Below are 20,934 nucleotides of genomic sequence, written 5' to 3'. Positions count from 1 at the left end.
ATGTCAGTATACTTGCATATACACATGCCAAAGATTCTTTGACATCCCTTTCACTTACAGTTGTGTATGCTAAATGTCTGCACAGTTAAGATGCTTTGCCATATACATGATCACAGCCTGTGATGTTGGCATGGGCACTAATAGTTCAAGACTGTTCTTGTCCATATGCCAGATCAGCACATTAAAAGGTATTGCTCAGTCTGGCTGCACTGAAAAATGTACTTTATGTAGACTAACTTTGGTCCTCGTTGTTTGTCTTAATGATTAAGGTTGTGTCTCCTGTCACTTTTTCACAATGAAAGCCCTGTAGTAGTATGTAAAACAACAAAAATATTTTAATGTGAAGGAGCGGGAAGTACACAGATTGCATTAAAACGAAAGTATAGAAAATTTTCGACTTTGCCAGCTCCTACTCATAGTATTGATATTTTTTTATACAAATTGCACTGTATGCCAACAAAATGACTTAAAAGATGCTTAAATCACATGAAAATTATGCATATTGGGACTTTATACAGTAGCTGAGCATCTGATTTCACAACTTCTACTGATGTTTAGGCACAAGAGAGCACATCAAAAAACACTGACATTTTTTTGTTACACAGGTGCTGCAGTACTACTGAAAGTGGAACATAGAAAGCCTTTTAGAGATAGTGCTTTCTATCTATCCTGCTCACATTTTGATCAGTTTTCCAGTGACAGCTAGGTTAAGAGCAGACACCATCAACAGTTATCCCCTGCTGTGAGGTCATAGTGAAAATGCATATGGGTCAAGGTCTACCGTATTGCTAAATTTAGCAGTACCTAACGTATGGAAAAGGGGCAGTAGTGGTCTACTCTTCTGTGAGGACAGGCTCCCGTGGCCTTGTTGGCACCCTGACATGTTGACCCCATGTGGCTCAGAGAAAGTGTGTCATCTTAACATCTGTCAGTGCTGGGTAGGAGCTTTCCCTTGTGTGTTGATGGTGTTACTGGGCAAACTAGCCAAAAGCAGTGGATAGATGGTGATAGCAATATGGTAACCGGGGGGGCCCGCAGGCGGTAGAAGTAAATGATAGCAGAGGAAGCAGAGTGTGGTGACTGCTATGTTGCATCTCTCTTCCCCCCTTCCCATCTCCCAACCTCCCCTCCCTACTGTTTCTCACTTGGGGCCTGGCAGCATCCATCCAGATGGAGGGTTTATTTTTGTTTTTGTTTGTTTACTTATTCATGCATCCAGCTATTCGGGGCATCGCAGGGGCTTTCGTTCCACCACAGAATGCAAATCGCCACGGCGGCTAATCCACTTTCATCTCTCCCTTGTCGACATCCAACTTCTCTCCATGTTTCCTCCAGTCTCTTGCAGTCAGGGACATCTCTCTTTCTTTCAGACTATGGGATCAGGCCTGCAGTGACCAGGCCAGCCTAGCGCCAACACTTGTTTCTGCTACATGCATGTCAAACACAATACACCTCTCACCTCCCACCCACCTTTCCCATTCTCATAACATTCTGCCCTTTCTCCACATCGCTCCTACCTTTCTCCCACTGACCCTGGCGCCACACAGGGGCTCACAGCAAAAGTAAAGTGGTAGCTACTCTGCCATTCACCCTGGAATGGAGGGTTGCAGGAGCATCCCTAATTGAGTTAGGTAGGACATGAGTGGGTTTGCTCATCAAGTTGTTACAGTAAAACAATCCAGATTAATCAGCAGGCAAGTCTGTCTTTTTTATTAGCCATTTTACCCTTCCACTGCCCTTTTTCCTTCTCTCTTTTTCACTCAAGTACACTCCTAAACATGCACACACACACCTGCAAATTAAAGACTGGGGCCTGTCTGAAAAGTTTCTCAGGTCATTGTGTCAAAGCTTTTGTCAGGGTTGGGTGGTTGGACTGCAGGGAGATGCAGAAAGAGGGGACAGAGAGAAAAACAAAGGAATGACATCTAACAGGTGCATGACTGCTGTCCTTCGGGCACTTGTGTTTTCTGAGCTCTCTGTGGCAGTAATGGTCTCTGTCTGCCCAGGGTCTTAGGAGCTACTGGGACTGCAGGGAAGGAGGGGGAGGCGAAGAGGTGACTCTGCTTAAAGCCAGACAGTGGGAGCGTAGACAAGACAACAGAGTGGTGGTGGTTGGGGGGGCACTGAGTAATGCAGGTGGTTGTGTATGTCTAGGTGGCTGAGTCTGAATTCAGGTGTGAAAGTAACACAAAACCAGGTGCATACAAGAGAGTAGAGCAAGAGAGATGAGATTAAAAGAAAGTGTGGTTGTTGCCTCTCCACCTGGCCATAAAGCGGCACCTCCCTCCCTCCACTGAGGCCTTTGTTTCACGGCTAATGGTCCAGGTTAATTGCACAGGTGACTTTCTGTGGGGGAACAGATGGGCTCAAATGTGTTCAAAAACAATCCGCAGCAAGCAAAAAAAACTGGGAACAAGTTGTTCCTCTCCTCTTCATTCTTCCTTTTCTTTCTCATCTTATCCACTGGAGTCATGGAGGGCGACTGGGGTGAGGTTAAACTCTCACTATGTTCCTCTCTCACAGTGGTTTCAATTCATCAAGCACAAGGCCTGTAAGCTCTCATTAGATCTCATTACAGTGCAAATTAGAGTCAGGGATTGGCTACTGGAAGGATAGTGGATAGTAGTGGATAATAGACATCTCTCCTATGCCCAATGTTCCTCATGTCAAACACTTTAATTTGGTTAGGGAGGAGATTGGTATGCTTATATAAATTCAGAGGATATGTAGATGTGATTGATTAAGCTATGTGGCTATGATAAATGTCATTATTTTGTATGCTTTTGGCTGTTATTTATCTTTTCAATTTACATGCCACTGTTGCCACCAGTTTCATTCGTGGCATAGAGGATGTCATAATTTTCCATTCTGTTAGAAACCCACACATACGAGACAGCAGCTTTTTAGAATTCTACAAATTATTTGTCTCTCTTTTCCCCCATGAATCATGAAGGCTGCATGTGAGCCATCAGAAATTGAGTTCTCGATCGATCCACTGTTTTTTTTTTTTTTCTTTTCTCTCCAGCACAACATGCAGGAGATGACAGATAGCAAATTGAATTTATGAACAGGCTTTGTTGACACTGCTGCATAATTATAGGAATGCCATGCCTTTGGTGTTTAAAAAGAGAGCCCAACATTTCATTCATATACATACAGTACAAGGTTTTCTGCTTGGATGATTGAGTGGAAAGCTGTGTCACATTTTTGGTGTGACAGCTGTTCTTTTACTTTGCAATTATATACATACTCTGAATGTTGTGGATGACTGATTTTAATTGGCAGAAACAAAGAAATGAGATGTCATGTTTTGCATAATGTAAGCTTATTTATTTGATTCCTAATTGGTTCTTGACTGAGGATTAAGAGTTTGTATGGAGGCTTCAATGATGCACTGTTTTGCGAAAGATGTGGCTAGATCCTTTGTAATCCTCTAACTGATCTTGCCATGTGCAGCCATGAGCATAGGTCATCCTGGTGACATTAGCTGGAATACACTCTGTATCTCCCTTCTTCTAACTATCTATCCATTCCTCTTGCTGACTTTGTTCGTCAAACTTGTATACTCACTTGTCGGCTGAGAAATCTGCTCCTTAAATTTGAATTAGTTAAGTGGAGCCAATAGCCTTGCTATACAACATGAATTTGTATCACTAAAAAATGTGTAGGTAGGTTTTGGGTGAGGGTCTGTGTGCCTGTGCTTGCATTGTATGTTTGTATTGTATTGTATATATTGTATGTTTTAGAAATAATTAAATGTCACAGGGCTCAGGCCGTCAACTATCCAGGGAGGTGTTTTACGACCTTGTGTCTTGCTTCGCTCCACTAGTCCCTCTCAATAACCCACTCCACCACACACACTACAGCACCCACAGAAACCCTCTTCACTTTTCTCCCTTGCTGCCTCCTGTACTCTCTTGCTCTCTTATTTCTTTCTGCATTCTGCCTCCTCCCTCTTTCTTTCCTTTATATCTTCCTTCCCCAGCAGTGACACTTACAGCATCTGTGCTTATTCTTTTACTTTCCCTCCCTTTTCTGTGACACTCGATTTTGTGTTCTGCTCCTGGGATTGCTGAATGGTACATTGCAGCCGCTTTCTTCCACTTTTACTGTAGGTACTTTTTTTCTTAGGGAAAAACTAATCTGATGTGTGAAGTTCTTATGCCAATCCTGCTGAGGGCACATTGCTCTTGTTATCCCTCCTAATTAGAAAATGTGATAGTGCAGCTTGTAAATATATTGTGGAGGGAGCCAATCCCCAGGGCTCAGTGGTACATTTGGCACAGCCTCTGGGTCCAGGTACCACCTGATGTTCAGGTAAAGGCGGGGGAGAATGGGGGATTGGAGGTAGGCAGGGATCAAAGGGAAAGATATGAAACAGGTACACCATCTCTCTCTGGGAGGTAGAGGTTCACAGAGCTTTATTTCTGCTCTTAAAGGTTTAACTGTTTAAGAAAGTACCTAAAAGTGCAAAAGCTGCAATCGTGTTCAACACTTTCACAAGCTTTAATAAGATCATTAAAGGACCCTGGGGCTGTCTGTTGAGGTGCCCACCAAGGTGTTTCATCACTGGAAGGGTTTGTCAATGTCTTGGGTCTTAGCCCATCTTAACCCATTTAGAAAGCAATTTCCTGTGAGCAGAGGGGATCTTTCCTCTTGCGAAAGATCTTTGGGCATAAAAGGTTAACTTTTCTGTAATTCCCCAGCATGCAATCTACCACTGCTGCTAATGAGAAGCGGATGAATATTTGCCCTAGGTTTAACAGCTCAAAATAAGACAAGAGTGAATTGCAGGAACAAGGCAGCAATGTCTGCTAAAGTGGGCAATGTTGCAATAAGTAATGAAAAAAGTTTGCTCTGAGGATTACTGGAATAAGTGTAATCAAATAATTCTGAATTCAGTTTTATTTTTCTACAAAACACTTAACTTGTCTTTGCTGGTTTGTTGAATATATACACATAAATATATATATATGCTAATAAGTTCGTAGTCTGGCTCATTTGTTAGAATTTCTTGCTGAGGGTAAGGCCTGCTCGAGTCTAAGCTGTGGCCCAATAGGACATAGTTAATTGAGCACTGTGAGGTGACTGGGGAGTATGTTTCCCATTTTAGTCATTTGGTTCTTTGTGTCTGCAGTCCTCCTGCTGAACCCCAGTCTACCAGGGCTCCCAAGTCCTGGCCATTACAGATGATGAATTGTGCTACAGTTAAGCTAGAAGTAGGACAAATTGATCAAAGTGTCAGGTGCCCCCTGTGATGTCTAGGTCTCCATGAAGAAGGCAGTGAAGAAGGAGCTGTCAAAAAGTTTCTTATGCCAAGGTGGTTGTAGATAAATGTTTACCTGCCACTTAACACTTTCTGCCTTCTGTCAGACTCACAATGTGTCCTTGCTAACCTACATAAGAAGGAGTAGCTAAAGATCTTGGGAGTAGATACAGTTATAGTAGCCGCAAGTTGTTCACCATATTGTTCTTTAGGTCCACAGCAGATGAAACCCAAGCTTCCCCTTTTAAACCAATGAGCTTGCTATCTGAGGTGTAGTGCTGCAATTTGAGATAAGCACTACTTGGCTCAGCTTTGGTTTTGTTCTGATAAAGCTGGTCTAATTAAGCTTGATTTAATCGGGATTGCTTTTAAGCACAGCACACAGCCGGAACAGATACTTTGATTTCAAAGTAGCCCTTGGGAAGGACTTGAGGAAGAAAGAGAAGGAATGAGATAGAGAGCAAAATTAGTGTGAGTACGAGTGAAGAGTTGCTTTTTTAAAATTTGCATAAGACATGTTTCTATTCTTAGTCGTACTGTCTTCTTTTACTTGCATGAATGATTGCAGGTTGGGTGGTTTGGAGGAGACTTTGTCTGGTAATGGCAAAATATGTGCCATTTCGTTAAATTAATCGTGTGTTATTCAGTGTTGACATGTTTTGTTCATAAATTCAATTTGCCTGACTGTCATGTCTCATGGACAACACACAAGTATCAAAAGATTGATCACCCCGGTGTCTGGAAAAGTGCTGTGCTCTGAAAGTAGCAGTTGTCTCCACTTATTTTCGAATGTTTCCCTTCAGCTATAGCTGTAAGTTCAGTGGAGAAACAAGATGCCTGTACCCTGATAGTAAACATTGGGGAAGAGCTAGTTCACTCATGTATGCTAAAAGAATTGATGGCCGAGTCTCCAGCTCCACAATAAGTCACCCTAATGATCCTAGTTTAAAATAATGTCTGTTCTGGACCAGAATGATAAAAAGGGTGCCCCTCTGACTCATTAGTATTGGGGCATAAAGATAGATGACCCAGATATAGAACCTAAGCTTATTTTTGAACCCGTTTTCCGTTGAGCATGGTGCTACATGTGCACAGTGTAGGGACAACTTGTCATTCTTTTGGCCTCATAGCATTTTAAGTGTCTCTTACCTGTCTCCTCAGCCATGCCGACTGCCTCCAGTTGTCTAGTTTCATGGATCCACACGACAGCTGGAACGGTGGGCTGGGGGAATGTTTTTCGAAGGCCGGTCCCGGTGTCATTGACTGAACAATGATAGAGCGCCCGGGTATTGAGCGACTCCACACTAAATCTTTGTAAAGAGCACTTAGCTCCCCTGCGTTAGCCACAGAAAGAATATCTGTCAATGACCATCAGTGGATGCTTTCATCCCGAGGCTCCTCTGCCTGTATTAGTTGCTAAGCTCTAAGTGTATTTTCCTCCTCCCCAGCTGTTTACTGAAAAAAAGGACAGGCCTGAGTGACAGGCCTCTGTCTCAACATTCATACACTCTATAAAAGGCTTGTTTATATCTCATTCAGAATCACCACACTCTTGCTGTGATGTAATGTGATTTTTCATGCACTTGTTGTTCGAGGGCATCCATTGCTTCCACACCAGAATACCTAGAATTAGACCTTGGAACAGTCATGCAGAAATGTGTGTGTACATGTTTATGTGTATATGTACAGATTTATTTGCATGTCTCATTATGTACTTCATCCTGTTCTGTTGATGTAGGTATTGTCCTGTAAACATTTTTGCCTCTATTATCTGTTCTCTTACAGAGGGAGATGAGACTGGTGTGATGGATAGCCTAATGGAAGCTCTACAGTCCGGAGCAGCCTTCCGTGATCGGCGAAAACGGACACCGCGCAATGGTAAGGCAGCAGAAAAACACTGTCTTTATGTCTCAATTATACATATATATATATATATATATATATATATATATATATGTATGTGTGTGTATGTATATATGTGTGTGTGTGTGTGTGTGTGTGTGTATTTTTTTCTGCCACTCTCATCTTTTTGAGGAAAAGAACTCTACCTGCTCCCTTTAGTTGTTCATAGTTCACATCCAATATAATTGGCTCCTATCTATCACACGAAAGAAGCTTATAATTAGTGTGTTCATGTGCTTGTGTCCGTTTGTCTTGTTTCAAGGATTCCTGACATATACACATATGGCCTGAACAAGCATAGGAACATATGTACATATAAACAGGTGGCACAGAAACACCCACATGTGTGGCCTAGTGCAGACCATTATCAATTTATTGTCCCTTTGCCTTTCATAAAGCACTCATTATAATGTAGCCGTGCTGCCTGCAGTTGGACTGAGGCTGATTTAGTGTAATCATAGTGTTAACATATTCCATTCTGCCATGATGAATGGCCCATGCCCAGCTAGTAGGGGTGCCAGGGTCAATTGATATGCAAGTCAGAGTTCTGCAGAAGAGCCACAGGTGCTGCCATCTCCACGCTGGCAATCATGGTGGGAAAAAACGAGGACAGAAAAAATCAGACCAAGCAGGCCAACAATTTAAAGGCAGAGACATTTCTAACTAAACCATATATTTTTGTATATTGTTGTCGATTGTTGCTGATTGGAATTTTTACATCTAGAGAGTGTGTAGAATTGCAATAATTAGGCTTAAATTTCTGCTAATAGACTAATATTTACTCTATGCCTATTTAATGCAGATTGACTTGTTGTAGTTACATTATTTAAGTGTTTTAAATCAGATGTATTAGCCATTGTTATTAGTAGCAGAGTGATTATTATTAGAAAATATTTGCAGTTGGGCTACAATATAAATGGCACATTAGTTGTAGTATATTAGTAAGTCCTGTCTTGTGTGGCTGTTGACAATGCATTTAGCAGTGAAATGGTCCCTGCTTGGTGACATGGTCAGGACATATTGGTCAGGCCCTTTCCAACTCTGCCTGGGTCACTTCCTCTCACATTCTTATTAGATGTGTTTTTGCACACAATAAGTAGTAAGTAAATTCTATATTTCTTTTGCAGTGCTCACATATTAACACAATTTACATATGCTAGAACTCTCCCATCTGGGTCAACCATCAGTCACCTTTGACAATTGGCGCATGTGTGTGTGTTTATACAAAGCAGTAGACAAATCCATTGCAAAATAAAAAATTTTATATTTAAAAAGCATAGCCACTGCTATGATTTTGGGAAATATAGTGCAAGTTTAAATCCTCTTATCTAATCAAAGACAGTTAATTTCAAAATGTGTAATGCATGAAGAAAAAAATCAGTATGATTATATATATAATTAAAGTAATATGTTCCCTTGAAATTGTGTATGTATGGTGTTTTGACTGAAAAAAATATAAAAGTTTGTAACAACAGACACACATGCTCATGTACATTTCTCTGATTTCAACAATACCACTCATCTTTACCTTTTTCATTCCATATGTCTTTATGTGGTGTTAATTTGAGCATGTGACCAAATGTGTCCAGGTGTCTTAGCAAAGCTAAAAGCAAACTCTGGGAGTGGTTAATTCCTGCCAAATATCTGAAATTTGTCACCTCTGATGCCCTTTTCTCTTTTCCTTTTTCTCCATCCTTCCCTTCTTTTGTTTCCTTTTTTTGTTGCTGTTGTTTTGTTTGTTTATTTGTTTGTTCTTTTATTGCCAACGTTGTTGCAGGTGATCAAAGTCCTTCCAGTCCAGCCTCTCGGTGGCCGGGTGCTAACTATGGTAACAGAACCCTAGGTGTGTGTATTTAACTGCCTTTTTAACCCAGCACCACCCTGTCTCGTACTGCACTTTTCCTGGCTGCATAACTCATATGTCCTTCCTGTCAGAACACTGAAGCTGAGCTGTTCTACAACATGCAGAGTCCTTTGCTGAGTTACTGCATTTTCATTCTTTGCTAATACTCCTGCATTAGCAAAGAATGAGATGTTCAAAGGTATAATATGTAAGATTTAGTGTATGAAAAATAAAAATCAGCTTTACGTGGATGACAAATTTAAATTAACAAACATGTCAACATAGACAAAACTTGTTTGTTGTTAACATACATAGCTCTTTACCGAGAAGAGCATTAGTTGTAGTTTCAAAATGAATCAACAGTAGCAGTTAACAGTTATGAGTCATACTGAATTGGGATTTCTGCAGTAATGTTACTTTACACATTTCAAAATGCAGCATGGATGAACACTCATAAAGTGAAACTGTTGGTTTCATTCTAACTTACATTTTGCAATGAGGCATCAACAGAACTGACTAATTACTGATTGGCATTAGCAAGACCAGGTGAAGCTTGCCATAAGTGCAGCTTGTATTTAATAGTATTCTCTCCCTTATGTGCTGTGTTAGGTAACACTTCTCTTTGTGCATATATTTACAGCACACAGTACAAAAGGAAAAACATCATGCCATTTTAAATCCTTGCAAATGCAGAGGTGTACCATAAGGTAACATTACTTCAGTGTTTCCAAAAACACATTATAAAGCAACTGTTCTTTTAATTAATGGCCACAAGGACAGAAATTTACAGGCAAAATGATGGCCTGTGTATATTAGAAGAAAAATAAGGGAAACTGCTCCACAAAGAATTGTGGGAACCTGTGTGGAACCAGTGGAGATCACATCAAATATTTATCAATTATATGTACCTGTACTCTGCAATGTACTGGCAATCTGTCCCAGGTGTACCCCGCCTGTTTCCAAAGTCAGCTGGGATAAGCTCCAGCCCCACCACGACCTTTATAAGTGGTATAGATAATGGATGGATGGATGGATGTATCTGTAGTTAGTATTAACAAAACCTACAGAAAGAAATTCATGAATAAGAACTTAAATGTTGCAGCATTTCCATTACCAGTAACTAATCTCTTTTGTGGATAGGATCACATGAAAATTTGCAGCAGTAGAGAAGAAAACTCTTTACTGTACTGAATATTAATTCTTGTACTGAGATGATGTGAATCTTACATTGAATACCTTTAAAAACCAATACAGTAAAGTATCTTGTAACACTGATATAATCCTAATAGCATTAATACTAGTTGAAGGAAATAGTTTTTGATTCACTCAGCACAATTTCTGTCTTGTAGAGCAGCTACAGTTATCATTTAATTGTCCTGCTTTTCCTATTAGCCTATGCTGTCAGAGCATGATATCACTTCCTGTCCTGTGGCAATGTTTAGGAAGAGTTGTGCTGGAGAGGTCTGTAGACCCTCATGCTATGGCCACTCACAATATTTTTGTATATTACCTTAATTTTTGAACTCTTGTTCAAGGAAGCAGTGTTCTCATACTTGATCAGGTCACAGAGGTCCGCAAAATGCAACACAGAGGCAAAAGAAAATATCAAGTCAAATCAAAGTTTTCACATTTTGTTGGTTTAACACTTCTAATTTATTCTATTTGTTATATTCTGTTATTCTCGAATCTTATTGGGCAGCTGAGAAGTGGAGCGCATCCATTGTGGTAAACTCATTCCACCCCATGTTTGCAGATGATGTAGTCCTGTTGCTTTTGTTGGATCATGACCTCGCGTGTGAACTTGTTTGCAGCCAGCACCTTCATGCCTGAAGCCATTGTGCTCAGAGAATGATACAGTGTCTCCTTTGGGTTATAGATAGTGGTTGTCTCAAGTGAAATAGTTTAAGTATCTGAGGGTCTTGGTCATAACAGAAGGTAAAATGCAGCAGACTGTTTCATGTTGTACCTTCAGTGATGTCCCATTGGATCACTGCAAAGTGAAATACTGTCTTTGTTTACAAATATACTTGATATTTAATTGAATATCCTGCATCTCTGTGACCTATTTTCCTTTTCTTGTGACACTACCACGATTACTGTGCTTACTACTGTCCTTACGATGGCTCTCTTTCCTGTTTGGTATTGTGCACCAGACTTTTCTCACTTTTGTCCTAGTGCACTCCACTGCTATGCTACCAGAATGTATTATGCACTGACGTTTCTCTGTTTATTGATATGGAACTCAGTAGTGTGGTTTGATAAACAGCTGCATGGATTCTCTACTCTGAAGTGATGAGAGGGGAAAATCCTTTTGACATGCTGGCTCCATGGATTTTTTTTCTAAATGGAATCTGGAAATGAGTTCAGCTGCTATAGAGCAAAGGGGGAATTTGTCTCATCTCATGAAAGGGGACAAACAGAAATCTTTACGCACAGTTTGAGAGGAAATTTTTAAAAAGTACATTCTGTAAAGAGAAACAATTAAGTTCCCCAGTGATGGATGATTTGGTGACATAAGGCATCTGAGTCACTGAAAGCTGTCTTTGGGTTGTTACTTCTTCATACATGGCAGGAACTGTCTGTGTTTTAGTCAGAATTGAAAGAATGATGGTTTAATTTTTGGGTCAGTGCAGCAGTTTATGTACCTTTGTTGTGTATATATTTGCTTTCTCTTTGACTCAGGGACTGACAGCATTTCAGTCTCTAAATTTACTGGTAAAAAAAGGTTTCCTGAGAAGTTATATCAAACAGTGTGCCAAATCTGTTCACTCCTGCTTGTCATGTCTGTTGTAATCTCATGCTTTAAAGCTTGATTAACCTCCTGTCACCCTCAAATGAGCAGCGTGTACCAGAAAGAGTCTCTCAGAGTTGCACAAGAGTCTTAGCTTACGTCAGAGGAGTTCATTTAAACCCAGCATGTCGTTCTTTGTCGTCCTTCAAGCTAAAATACACTCCAGCAGACTACCTCAAGTGTCAGCCTGAACACAATTCTAGGCGCCGCCAGTCACAATTACACCCAATTCAAGATGCATTTCCTATTTCCTAGTCTCCACTTTGTGTAAGATGGAAAACCTAACCCGGGAGGCCATACTCATGTTATGCAATTACACCAGCCAGTCCTAATTCAACACACCGAAACTCGATGGATTGATGGTTCTGTTGTAAGTTCAGTCTCATTTCAGGAAGATAATATGTAAAGTATTTTGTGAGGTTGAAACCATCTGGTTTAACAACATATATTACACTGTGTTTTTTGCCCCACAGATAGTATACTTTAGAATGAGGTTTCGCTTAAATAAGGCTAAAAAAGATATGAGTTAGCCTACTCCTTCTCGATCTCCTATTCCTTTTCTGGGGAGACAGTTACCTGGGTATCTGGCAGGAGATTGGTGGGTAGAGAGCAGGAGCCTCTCATACATCCTGGCTCATCGATTTTCGGTCAGGGATGAAAGCCACAGACTCAGTAGGTCTTTCATACTGGGGGGCATCCCAAAAGACACATCAATCAGATTTCAAAGAGAACCAAGCCAATCTTATTTATTTACTGCCTTTTCAGCATCATTACAATCCCAAACCAGGGCCTCTCTCCTTTCCTCTCTCTGCCCCACTGTCCTGCTTCACCTTTACAGGTCAGTCCATCAAAAGTTTCATCCTCTGTTCTATATAGTGAGTCTCTTAAGCACTTATTTGACATTGAACAGGGAGGGATCATCTTATGCCCATTAAAAAATAGAGATGCAGTGATATAATGCTTGTCAGGGTTACGGAATTTCAGCCCAACTGTCTGATCCCCCGAAGCCTAGCAGTTAATTCAGCTGGTCAGGCCAGAGAGTGGGCCCCCTGTATGTTTAATGAAGATTAAATTACCTATTTTCTCTCATGAAAATTTAAAGGAAGAAAGGAGATGAATCTGCAAGGAGGCAAATGAAAAGAGCAAAGTGTCTTTAAGAAGGAGATACTGATAAAGACAAAGAATTTCCCCTTGTTCTTTTACATCCTCCAGCCTCATTTATGACATAAATGATCTTTTAAAACTTCTACTTATTACTTCTGTGTTTGTAATCCACATCACCCTGATGTAGACAACTACAATGTGTTCAGCCTGGCAGCTATTTTCTCATCTTTCCCCCTGATCTTGGGGAAAATCACCCATTTGTTTCTTAAATTACATCAGAGGAAGTGATAGTGATCGTAATTCCCTCAGCAATTAATTTGCTCACACATATGTTGTACCCATCGCTTTATCTCTCCCTTGTTGTCTCTCAACCTCTGTAGCAGTTGTTTTCCTGTCCTGTTTCACAGACTCACACATGTGCAAGCTTGTGTCGCCTATCAGATAGGGACTGTTGCTGTAGGGTGTGTCTGGGTTGAGGGCTAAAGCCCTTTGCCTCCACAAGCTTCTGGCTTCCACTTCAGGGTGTTGATAGATGTTATTCATCGGGGCAGCCCTAGAGGCGATCGTACAGGAAGTGGAGCTAACATGATTTGGGCCGAAGAGACCCAGAGGGTGCCGGTGCCTCTTGCTATAGCTCGAATGGCTTAGTAGATTTGAGATATCAATAGAGTAGATGAGAGCAGAGCTCTGTAGAGATGTGCTGCTTGAAATCTATCACCTGCTTCTCATAGATAAGGATATTTATCAACAACCAAAGGGAAAGGCAGATGGGAAGGAACTGAGGCACAGACAGCCACTCCATTTAAGATTTGACGTCCTAGGGCATAGACAAAGCCATTGTCCCTCCCATTGACCCATAGGGCCTTTCTCTGGACCTGATCATTTTTCATCCTCAGCGGAAAACCCATTATGGAAATATAGATGAAGATTTTATGTACCATTTGAGTACCCTTGGCGCATAACTAATTCCTTGCTTGACTCTGCCAAGAGAGGACGAAAGTAAGTGAAGTGTAACATGGAGCCATTTTGAGAGGATAAATCAAATCTTAATAAAAGGCAGTCTCTCTGAGTGGACACCAGGGGTCTCTTGCCCCTGCCCCTACTGTTAAGTATCCCCTAAACCCTTTGCTGTTTAAATCACACCGAACCTATCTACTTGAGTACAGGGTATCAACAGGGGACTGTCTCCATGCCCTTTTGATGCCATTATGCCCTTTTACAACTCCCTGTCTGAGAAGACTTATCATGTGGAGCCCAGCTCTCTATGGTAATGTTTACTTTTTCTTTTCTTTTTTTTTATGTCAATGACGCAGAGCTATAATGGACTATGTCCAATATTGTCTTATATTGGTACAGGGTCCCATTAATGTAAAAAGTACCCAGCCCTCTCACCTAGTGGACCATCAACAAACAACTGCAGAGCAGAAATGTCCACTAACTTATCATATTCAATAATATCCTAGAGCGTTTGCAGTGAGCTGTGTTTTTTTTTTTTTTTTTTTTCTTTGCTCACTCTCCAAACAATATTGGCTTTCAAGTATGTGGGCAGTTATGAAAGGTCACCCTAAGTGTAAATTGTCAATACTGGATCAATTTTGGAGGGCAAATATGCTTTGGAGGCCCCATAATGGAAGGTTTTATCTTATTTTTACCCAGGGCACATTCACACAATAAGATTGATATCATTCATTGTTTGATGAATTCCTAATAGACCTATAAACTTGCAGAGCTTAAAGCCAAAGGAATGTCTGTGAAAGCCAAATACAGGGGAGGCAGTCGGACCATCCCACTAGCTGAAAAATTGCCCTCATATAATTCCAATGGAATCTCGCCCAAGCCATCATGCTTAGTGTTGAAGGATGGGCAAGTTGTGTCGGTTGAATTAAACCTTATTTATCGCTCATTAGGCATACAGCGGGGCCAACTGATGATCAGCGAGAGAACAAATAATGTGCAATGGAATAGGATGCCATCCTGTATGGTTATGTGTTCCACTGACAATAAGAAGCAGTGCCAGAATCAAATGCTTCTTCCAGTTCTTCTTCAGTGCTGTCATACTCATACTCATTTTTTTCTTCCTAAATATGATGTGGCTATTATTGAAGTATAAGATTTAATGCCCAAGCTGATGTTTGCATTTGAAGTGTCAGGCGCAATCTATAATCTGTCAGGCACAACGAGGTGGAATTAATATTTTACTTTTCTATTAGGTGGGCTTGATGTCTGAAATGGGGAGCTATGGGAAAGGAATGGCAGACCAGGCGATTAGTGATGATGGTAATTCCCATAAATACAGATAAAGAGAGAATGTGTCAAAGAATGTTTAATGTTCCATTCAATAGGACATATCAGTAAAGGTGCTGGGAACAAGGATATTAAAGAAATGACAATGTATCTGATGCTCTTAGCTTGAAGTAGCTGGATCTTGCAATGCCGCTTTCCTGACTTTTTTCACACTTAAGTTACTAAAATTACAAGGTGAATTCAACATCTTTTTCAGTGGTGTTAATTAAATCATATCTTCCTTTTCCCAAAGTGCAAGTTGACAATTTAATATTAATATGCAAATTTTGAGATTTTTTGACATTAACAAAAGTGCATTTTTAGATGAAAACGAATAATGCATAATTAGTGGGCAGTACCGCAATCTGAGATGAATCTAACACCAAGTGAGAGAAAAGTGAAAATTCAAAACCAACAAGTAAATGAATATTTTACTATCTTGATAACAGCAGTAAGCGTTCCACACCCTCCAGGATATGAACATTTTCACAACCAAGGTGTTTTGTTTATTGAAGATGAATTTATGTTATAAACCATTACGTTTGGCTGTTGGAAAAACAAGAAGCACAAACGGTTCAGGCACTGTCACTAAACGTGTCTTAGGTAATCTGTACTTCTCAAATAATGGTCGCTGTTGCATCTGTGAAGACATCAAGTGAATCCTGATTGTCAGGAGAGCAACCTCCTCATCAGAATACATGTTCAAGGATAAAGGCAATCAGCTGATAAATCATTTAACTTTTAAAAGCGAAAATTATGTATAATATAAAGTTAGTTTCTAAACACCAGAGAGAGAGAGACAGAGGACACCAGTTTAAAATGTAGAAGAAAGAAGCAGGTTGAAGCTTTCAACCCATTTTAAAGCACTGAGGACTGAAAGAAATGGACATTGTGGTCTTGTGTGGAAAGAAGCGCATACATGAAGGAGAAGACCAAGAGGTATCGAATTCAGTGAAATGGGATGGGAAGGTATATTGAAGGTATAGTGATGGACAGATGTATCAATAGTGATAAAGACTTAAAGAGGGCAACAGACACTGAGAGGGTTAAATGAAGGTAAAAAGCTGAAAACCACAGTGATGCCCCCCCCCAACGCGCACGCACACACACACACACACACACACACACACACACACATATTGAGTGTGTAATCAGCAAGAATGCTCCCTACACTCAGGCACTCTCCCTCCAGTCAAGCATGATTGTACTTGACATGGTTCCATCACTAATGCTGACTGATGCCCATTTGCTAGGCTCTTCACATTTATTTATTTATCTGTTTATTTGCGTCAAGTTTATTTATTGATGGGCCTCAAGGATATGATGGCAAATCTCCATTTGCTCATATAGGGAAGTAAGAAATAGAGGTGTATTTACACGTGAACAAGCAAAAGACAGAGGGAGGGCAGAGTTCACCTTTTTTATTTAGATTCCAGCTGTTGGAATAGCTATTCCTTTCTGGTAATGGAAAAGTGATATGGTCCATTTAGTTACTTAGTGCTAATCCCTATGGTTTATCTGCCTCTCTATTTTTTCTTCCCTTTTATCTCTTTGTCTTTCTCCATTCGTTCTTTTGACATCTATTTGGTTAGTGTCTGATAGAAGGATTTGTGTGGAGTCAAATTATTCCCTGGCTTGTATGAGTTTTCCCAAGCTTTAGCAGCACTCTCAGCCAAATCAAGTGCACACAGCACATTACTGTGGTAGTTGACCACCAGATACCCATGAGGGTTTTAAATGCATGCTCTATTTAATGCCCAGTGTTCACATAATCTCAGTTTCCCTAAAGTAAATCAGTTTTTAAAGTTTTTGGGATATGGTCTTTTGTTTTTTGTTTTTCTGTTTTTTTTATTTTTCTTTTTTTGTTTTGTTTTTTTTTTTTTTTCTTTTTGTTTTTTTTTTGTGATTTTTTTTGTGATTTTTGGTTTGTAGCTTTAATGAGATGTCCCCCTTGCATGTGATTGTTACATAGGATGATGCAATTAGAGCATAATGAGTGTAAGTGTAATTGTTGTTTATTCTCACAATGACATATTTGCTGTTGTAAGCTACTAAGGGAACAGTGATGCTTAATTACCCACAAGTGTACAATTTGAGATCATTAGCTTTGGAAGCCAATATCTCTGGCCAGAGGTCTGCCAGAGGACCTTCGGTTCACTCTTGTAGTGGTGCAAAGACTGCCAAGTTGAAAACTGCTGAAGGATTATTGTTTTGACATCCTAAACTTGGTTTTCCTGTCCACTCGATCCTAGAAATGATTCACTCTTTCAAGGGTAAATAGGGTAAATCTTAGATTAGCCGTGGCAAAATATAAACTGAGATTTCACAGCTGACTTTAAAGTGATAGTTTCTAGGAAGGGTGGGTTAAAGGGAAATAAAAAATTCTTTAAAAGGTGGATCAGTTGTTTGATTTGAGACGGGGTGAAGTAAGATTAATAGGGGAGGATATAAGAGACAGAGAAACAAAAAGAGTTTTTGTACATGCAATTGTATCCCTCTACTGGGAACACACGAGAAAAGAAATCAGTTACAAATCTTTACACGTTTTACCACATGCCCACAATGATGTGAGGAGCTACTGAGCCCCCTCTGCAGCAGGAGGTGATTGGCATCTGTGCTAGTATGGAGACAGGGATCCTACCCAACTGCATGTTTGAGTTTATTTGACTTTGTCCAAAACAGTTACATTGTGCTGAGAAGGAGAGGGGAAAAATAAGTAGGGAACACAAAAGCTTGGTATTCATGAATTCCACAAATTACAATGTTACTCCCCTAAGAGATGACTAATATGTCAGTGTTTAAAAATAGACAGTTTGCCACAGTACAGACCCTGTCCCTCCAGTGGATGAGGATTAAGCAGATAGATGGTAAAGGGTAGACATTTTTGATTTGGTGTTTGTGTGTTAGAGCTGATGCAAGTGTGGAGCATGTATGCATAATTATGTCTGACTCGACTGTATACTTGTCCACATGCACAGATAGATTTGTGTGTGATTTATGTGTATACTATGTATATAGTATAAGTGTGTGTGTCTCTGTGACTATGTGTGCAGTTATAGTATATGTAAACCGACCTGGGTTTCCATGAAAAGTCCATAACCTGAGGTTAGAGTGGCAAGATGAGGGCCTGAGAAGTAGCCAGTTAGTATGGGGGTCATGCATTAGTGGAAAGCCAGTGGAGGTTGCTGAGTTTGTAACATCTCCACCCTGAAGGCATTGCCAGCTAAGTAAAGGATGAGGCTGCACACTGCATTACCTCAACTATTATTTTTTTTCCTTCCACTCTAGATGAGTTTCTTCCAGTGGCTCAGGTCACTGTTGCCCCAGGGCAGATTATGGCAGATCGGAGCTGTGATGATTTCCGACAAGTGAGGGGCGAAGTGTGTGTCTGGGTGTATGCCTACATGTTTGATCTTTTTGTGTGTGTGTGTATGTTGTTTTTATGTGATTGTGTCTGTTGTTTATTTGTGGGAATGTTTACTGAAGCTTAGCATTCCTTGGCAGGCCAGCGGTTGACCTGATTTCTGTGTCACAGCGTGACTCACACAGGTTAGCTTTTTAAGGAGACAGTGAAGTCAGTGTGAGACTACAGCCACAGATATAGTGCATTCAGAAAGTATTCAGATCCCATTTACTTTTTTCCTCATTTTGTTATTTTGCAGCTTTATGCAAATCGTTAAAATTATATTATTTCCATCATCAGTCTACACTCAATAAACCAATAATGACAAGGCAAAGGCTGAATTTTAGAAATTTCTGCAAAGTTATTAAAAAGGAAAAACTAGTCTCACATTGATGTTAGATTCAGGTCTGAATACTTTCTGAATGCACTGTTGCCTTCATACAGACTCCAGCTGTAGCGCAGTTGAATATGATTATGTAGCTATACATAATCACATGTACAACACAGACATGTCTAAATATTCTGTGCTAGCTAAATATAGCACACCATCATTGTAAATATTCAGCCACAATACATTATGATTAGGGAAAGAGCATGTAAAATCATTTATGGTCTGAATTATTAAAGTCTCATGGAATCATGTAAAGGCTCTTCACTCTTGATACCACCATTAATATGTTTACGGTGGTGGCAACAGTCTGTCTGAGAAATTGATTTTTCTTTTGCCAATTGTAAAAGTTTTATGACAGTCAATATGGCTGAAGAAGCAACCCTTTCATTATTTTACTGGATTTGCTGCTAGCTGAATAGATGGTTCCTGCTTATAAACCTTGAATAATTGAACAGGGGAATCAGTCAACGAGAGAGGGAGAGGCACAAGGTCTTGATGGCTTGATGGCCGAGATGACAGCTTGTGAAAGAAAAAGACAGCAGACTGATTAGCCAATGTGTCATATTGCCTCATTGCTGTCTGTACACTATGCTCTCTCATCTCTTTTTCGCCCTTTGTGTCTCACTCATTCCCCTTTCTTACTGCTTACTTGCTCCATCTCGTCCTTTTCTTTCCTCTTTCACGCCCCCCTCTCGTCACTCCTCTGTTACTCCAGGTTTTTCCTTATCAACCTCACTTTGCCTCATTTCTCACTATCCCCCTCTTCAACCTTAATGCCCTGTTTTCTTTAAATGCTTTATTTTTCCTCACATCCTGTCTCCATCCATCCAAATGACCCTGTGTCACTCCAGGCAGAATTATTACTCTTGGATGGAACATCAGCTCAGTGGCGCCGTACTTGGCTCTCTCCGCCCGCATTATCCATTTATGGAGTATCCCCTTTTGTGGTGAGCCATCTTCCTATAGCCCAGTAATGATAGGAGTCTTGGCGACCCTGTGCATTTGCACTGTAATATAAGACATTCTCATTAGTCCAAGGATTGTGCTCCGTCTCATGTCCATTACATTAATTGCTGCACATCACTGCCTGCCATGCCCCTCAGTATTCTGTTACATTGCTGGCATTCTCTGTCCCGCATCACCTAACTGTGGCCCACAATCGCTTTGCCCAGGAAGGTGAGAGAGGTAATTGAAAAACGCTATGTAGAGAATTGGATATGATGTTTTTAGTCAAAAAATCTCAAGGAGATAATCCTACCAGTTTGTTTGTATTTTGTTACTTGAGTGGATGCCAATGAATGAAAAAAATGTTTTGATCAAATAAATTGAAGCCAAGTGCCCTTCTACCCCCTGCACTATCCCTGTGTTGTCAGTCATCTCTCCTCATAATAGGGAAGCAGGCCGCTACCATAATTGCTTTGATGGTCCAACCTGAACAAATCACTTCCTGGGCATAAAGAGAGGCCTTGGAGATGGCAGCCAGAGAGAAAAGGTGCGAATGAATTAAAGCACTTTGCGTTCCTCTGGGGCATGTGGCCCAGATTTTTCTTCAAAGAAAAAATATAAGGAGAGGAGGAAGGAGTGTGGGGGTGGGGTGTGCCTCTTTCGTCCTAGAATAAATGGCAGTAAAACCAATAATACACATCCAGCCTCCATTATGCCAAAATGGAGAGCTTTTTCAGGGAAGACACAATGGCACTGACATAGTTAACTGGCAGGTGGAGAAAGGAGGATTTCACTGGAAATAATCTGATTTTGAACGGGGCTCCCATCTATGGGAAAACCTCTGGTCAGGCCTTTTGTGAAGGAACAAAAGTTTGGCCCTTTGGATGCAAGGCTTTGAATGTTTCAGTAGTGTTGGGTGAATGGGCCCTGTGGATGTCCCAAGGCCCTCAGTGCTGAGGACTGCAACAGGCAGACTTCAGACAGGGCGTTGTGGAGCACCACTCAG

General features: G+C 40.6%; 1 protein-coding gene across 1 annotated transcript in view; it reads left to right on the top strand.

The window, feature by feature from the left end:
- diaph2 (diaphanous-related formin 2) overlaps positions 1-20,934 on the top strand; it is a 344,139-nt gene that overhangs the window by 293,622 nt on the left and 29,583 nt on the right. Inside the window, 2 exon segments of the mRNA XM_051072493.1 lie at positions 7,052-7,144; positions 8,946-9,011. Coding sequence (XP_050928450.1) covers positions 7,052-7,144; positions 8,946-9,011 — 159 coding nt within the window.

The sequence above is a fragment of the Lates calcarifer genome, linkage group LG8 (assembly GCF_001640805.2).
Source record: "Lates calcarifer isolate ASB-BC8 linkage group LG8, TLL_Latcal_v3, whole genome shotgun sequence".
Taxonomy (NCBI): Eukaryota; Metazoa; Chordata; class Actinopteri; family Centropomidae; genus Lates; species Lates calcarifer.
Note: the sequence above shows the minus strand (reverse complement) of the source record. Positions and strands in the feature narration are given on the sequence as shown.